At 36.6% G+C, this 5,039-nt stretch overlaps 1 protein-coding gene across 3 annotated transcripts in view; it reads right to left on the reverse strand.

Moving 5' to 3' along the window:
- ADD3 (adducin 3 (gamma)) overlaps positions 1-5,039 on the reverse strand; it is a 143,593-nt gene that overhangs the window by 26,876 nt on the left and 111,678 nt on the right. For all 3 annotated transcript variants that reach the window (XM_012663907.1, XM_012663905.1, XM_012663906.1), the window contains exon 2: positions 4,498-4,721. In XM_012663907.1, coding sequence (XP_012519361.1) covers positions 4,498-4,692 — 195 coding nt within the window. In that variant the 5' untranslated portion in view covers positions 4,693-4,721. The remainder of the gene's footprint in view (positions 1-4,497; positions 4,722-5,039) is intronic.

Raw genomic sequence — 5,039 nt, forward strand, 5'->3', positions numbered from 1 at the left:
AAGAGAATCAAGTCCTGACCTTTGGGAAAGTTTATACATCAAGAGTAGGATAAAAAAAATTAACCTTTGACAGAGGCAGAGAGGACATTGTAGAAAGGTAGAAAGAGTATTATGATGCTATATAAACCTAAAGCAGAAAACATTAAGGATTAGGAAGTGAAAGATGGTGAGCATATGATTAATAGTTGTCAACTAAAATTATAAAGCTTAAAGAGTTTTCCTATAAAATTTGATGTTGTCAGTGAGAAACTTCCTGCTATAGCAACCACACCTACCCTACAGAAGGATCTTTGTGACTATGACATTTTGACAGCAAAAAAAGCACTCTGTTGATAACCATTTGTTCCGGAAAACAGCTGGCCACAGAAAACTCTCCACCCATAATATGTGGCAAGCTTTCCTCAATTGAAATGTCCCCAAACTATTCACTTGCACTTTTTTAACCAACCAAGGATTGCCAGATGTAGCAGAGGCCAGATAGAATGTCTCCTGCTTCCAAAAATCCCACCTTACTAGAATGCTTGCCTATTGGAGACTGTACATTTTTTCCTCTCTTTGCTCTATGAAACTCACTCCCCTTTCTGACTCCTTTGAACCCCTGCTGAAATATAAGTGATGGTAGATGGGTTCCCTTGTTGCAAGTGTATGAATAAACAGCCTTTGTAAAAGTTGTAAGAAACTTAGTTTTGTCTTTGGTGTCAGTAAAAGGAACCACAAATTTTTCTTAAAAAATTTAAATATGAAGAAAGACTCTGAAATTCCTAGAAAGAAGTAATAGTTGAGGGTCAGAATGAAACAAATACTTTGTTCTCTTTTTTTCTGAGCTCCAAGTAGTAAGGTGCTATTTTTGTTACCCAAATTCACATTTATACCAAAATGTCTTATGATTAGAAATTCTTCTTGGGTTGGGTTAACTTGAGCAAGAGAATTTAAAGATGAATAAAACAATAATATATGGAATTTTTTCACTGTTATTGAATGCCATAAGTGGTACAGACTAGTGGTTAAGGGTCTGAGCTCTGGAGTTTAAATTCCTACCCCACCATTTAACTAAGCTGTGAAACCTTTGGCAAGTTATTTAATGTCTCTAAGTTTCAGTTTATTCATCTGTAAACTAGGGATATTAATACTTCTTTAACTGAGTTGCTTTGAGGATTAAAGATTATCATACACACGTAACAGGTGCCTGGCACATAAGTGCTTAATAAAAAAGTATTATACTTTGCTTTTATTTCTCTCCTGATTTTCTTTCTTCCCAAATTAACTAAAAAATTTAAAGACTTATGAATTTGTTACTTACAAATATGAATTAGTAATATCTTTGATTTTGATCTTAATTGGTTATAGATTTTGTCTAACAGAGTGAACCCCAATATTCACAGGAGACCCATAAAATTTTTAAGATAATTATATTGGCAGAAACACTGCAAGCTTGGGCCAAAAGGAACAAAGACAGTACAAGAGGAAAAAAGGCCTTTGGATCCCCAAAACCTCTATAAGAAGAAAACAGGCTGAGAAAAACACACAGTTGCCAACATAGGCTTCCATTTGGGGAAAATAAGGGATGATTCAGACAGTGGAACCAAGATCCCAGAGGGTAGCATCATGGAGATTCAGTCCTGGTAAGTAGTAGGACAGAGTACTCATCAAGGAACTTCCAAATATTTCACCCAGATGGATTTCACAATTGCTCTGGACCAGTCACTCCTTTGTATCACCTACTTTTCCCCTTTTTGAACAGGAATGTCTATAGCAGTTATCTTATACCTATCCTGCCACTGAGTGTGTGGGGAGCAGATAACTTACCTCTTTAGTTCATCGGTCTATAGACTGAGAACTTATTTGAGGAGCTGTACTTAAGTAACTACACCCTAATGAGGGTCATCTGCACCTGGACCAAATCCAGATGATGAGATTCTGGATTTCAGCTGGTGTAATGGGATAAGACTTAGGGAATGTTAGGAGACTGCATGTGGGAAGAAGAAAAATAAATTGCCTACTGAAGGCAGACTGTGGTGTTTTTAAAATAAAATTAGCTGGGTGCCGTAGTCCCAGCCACTTGGGAGGCTGAGGCAAGAGGACTGCTTGAGTGCATGAGAGTTTGAGGTTGCAGTGTGCTGTGATCGCACTTGTGAATAGCCACTGCATCCAGCCTGGGCAATACAGTGAGACCCCACCTCTAAAAAAAATAAATAAATAATAAACTGAGACCAGAGAATGGACACTTCTCCCCTCAAAAGGCTGAGCTTAATTTCTCTCCCCTTGAGTATGGGCTGAACTTAGTGACTCACTTATAACTTACAAATATGGTGGAAGTGATGATGTGTGTGATGTCTGATATTAGGGTCATAAGAAGCATTGCAGGCTGCTCTCTCTTGGATACTTGATCCAGGGGAGAACACTCAAGCAGCCTTTGAGCAGGGTCCACATGGCAAAGAACTGTGGCTTTTTGCCAAATGCCATGTTAGTGATCCATCTTATAAGAGCAGATCCTCCAGCTCCAGTCAAGCCTTCAGATGACAGTAGCCTTGGCTAATATCTTAACTGTAACTTTGAGAGAACTTGAGCCAAAATCACTCAGCTAAGCTGCTTCTGAATTCCTAACCCACAGAAATGGTGAGATAATAAATGCTTGTTGTTTTAAGTTACTAAGTTTTGGGGTACTTTGTTATTTAGTGGTAGATAACTAATATTTAACACAAGCCACCATGTATCATTTCCTTTGGTGAAAAGTTTCTGTTGCATTAAAAGAAATTTGAAAACCACTATCCTAAAATATAACAGGAAGACAAAATTTAAGCACTTTTCCAAGTCTTTCACAAACAAGATTTTAAATTCATTAGCAAAGAAAAAATAATCAATCCACAATTCTTTTAAGCCTCAGTTTTCTTTGTTCCTATCTGGACAGAAAATGATTATTCTTATTCAGTACATAGGGAAATAACAATCTATATGTTTGTCCTTTGCATTATTTCATTAAGTTTCCCAAGGTATAAGTAAAATTGATACTTTTAAGCCAATTTACAAATAGAAATACATTTGTATTAAATATAAAAAATTTAAATATTTACTCAGAGTTATGCTGTCTTTAGTTTAATGGATAAACTATAAAACAAAAACCCTGGCATGAAAATGCAGTTTAGTATTTTCATTTAAATTTTACAGTTAGAATCAAATGGTCCCTCTTTGGAGCACTTCACAAAGAAATCTCAAAATTTAATAACCCGTGAACCAAATCTGAATTTCATCTCATTCTTTCAATTACTATATACTATCTATCACTACAATCATTTGGTTAATAAGTTAGTTCTTAAAAGTGGGGTTTCTTTAGAGGAGGAAATAAATCTATTTTGATCGAAATAATGTGCCCTCAAGTATTTATAAACACAAAAGCCCAAGTTTGCATAAAATAAGGCACTGAACATTTACTCTCTCATCATGACTTTTCTGGTTAATCTCCTTTCCATTTGGAAAGGGTTTCTTTAAGTGCTACACTTTTAAAATTCCTCAAAGCTTGCATTGCTTTTGTAACTTGTACTTCAATGCTTTCAACCAAGAGCACTGGTATGGGAGAATTAGAATGGAATTCTCCTTCAGCTTTGGACTCAATCTCTGTGATTGAATTAATAAGGACACAACAAAAATGATTTACCAGGGCCACTTCAGGCACCTCTATGCCTTGGTTCTTATTTTGGTACTCAAGTTGGAAACCTAATATATCCTTAACCTGGATATCATGTGCCTATGTGCTGAATATTCTGCCTTAAGGGGTGCATGACCTTCATTATGCGTGCAGTTATTAATTCATTTTGCATCTTAAATCAAGCTGTTCTCTCATTTTTCCATCACTTACATGTGACCTGGGCAATTCTAAGAGTTTGTAAGAAAACTAACAAATCACTTGAATATGATTCACAAAATCTGAATACTACTGTGCAGACTGAATTTTCAGCTTGAGCCGAATTTATAATCTCCTTTTAATTCAATGTGGTGTGTTTTCTCACATGTGTGCCTGCATGAGGTATATGTAACATTAGGCTACCAAATTGTAGACTTCCTCAAAAACCTTAAATCTTCCTATGCTGCCCTGAGTGTCAAGGTATCCAAAGGAAAAAGAAAATATGTGCACGGGATATACGTAACTTATTTCTTGGTTCCTATGACTTATGTCTTTCTTTTCTTCAAAGATATTCATTCTGAAATGGGTGTCCTTGAATTCAGTAAAATCTTTTGTCCTCCTTCAGTGAAGCATTACACCCAGAAAACACACAAAAGAAAATTTAAACCACCAAACCCAATACTAGTTTGTTATTAAAGGTTTGCAAATAAAATATATGAATTAGGTGTCCATTTCTCCTTCGAAAGGCTGGAAGTAACTGGTCACTCTTTCTCTATCCCTCATTTAACCTGACGGTAGTTTAAGATACCTTCTACTTCATTATATTAAGTTTACCAAAGAGGAAGAAAAATTATAGCCTTCTAATTATTTCAACTCACAGGACTTTGCAGGATCTGAGTAACTCGCTTTCTCTGCTCCATCATATTGAAGTCTTGTCGTAGATCAGGAGACATGTTCCTCTCTCTAATGTATTCTGGGTCATTTTCATTGATGCGGTCAAAATATCTTTCTTTGTGAGGCATGCTGGGAGGAGGAGGAGTGGTAATCACGTCTTGGCTGGCATCTGAACTCATGTTTCAAGTCTGCGGATGGCCCTTGTTATCTGCAATTAATAAACACAAAGAAAGGAGGACATTCGTAATAAATTCATTATTAAATTCAAATTTTACATGGGTCAAGCAACTTTTTAATTTTGCTCTCAGAATAAGAGCTGCAACTTTCTTTAAAAAGTAGCTTCTCAGGGCCGGGCGCGGTGGCTCACGCCTGTAATCCTAGCACTCTGGGAGGCCGAGGCGGGCGGATTGTTTGAGCTCAGGAGTTCGAGACCAGTCTGAGCAAGAGCGAGACCCCGTCTCTACTAAAAATAGAAAGAAATTAATCGGACAACTAAAAATATAAAGAAAAAATTAGCCGGGCATGG

Source organism: Propithecus coquereli, unplaced genomic scaffold, assembly GCF_000956105.1.
Source record: "Propithecus coquereli isolate 6110/MARCELLA unplaced genomic scaffold, Pcoq_1.0 Scaffold84, whole genome shotgun sequence".
Classification (NCBI taxonomy): domain Eukaryota; kingdom Metazoa; phylum Chordata; class Mammalia; order Primates; family Indriidae; genus Propithecus; species Propithecus coquereli.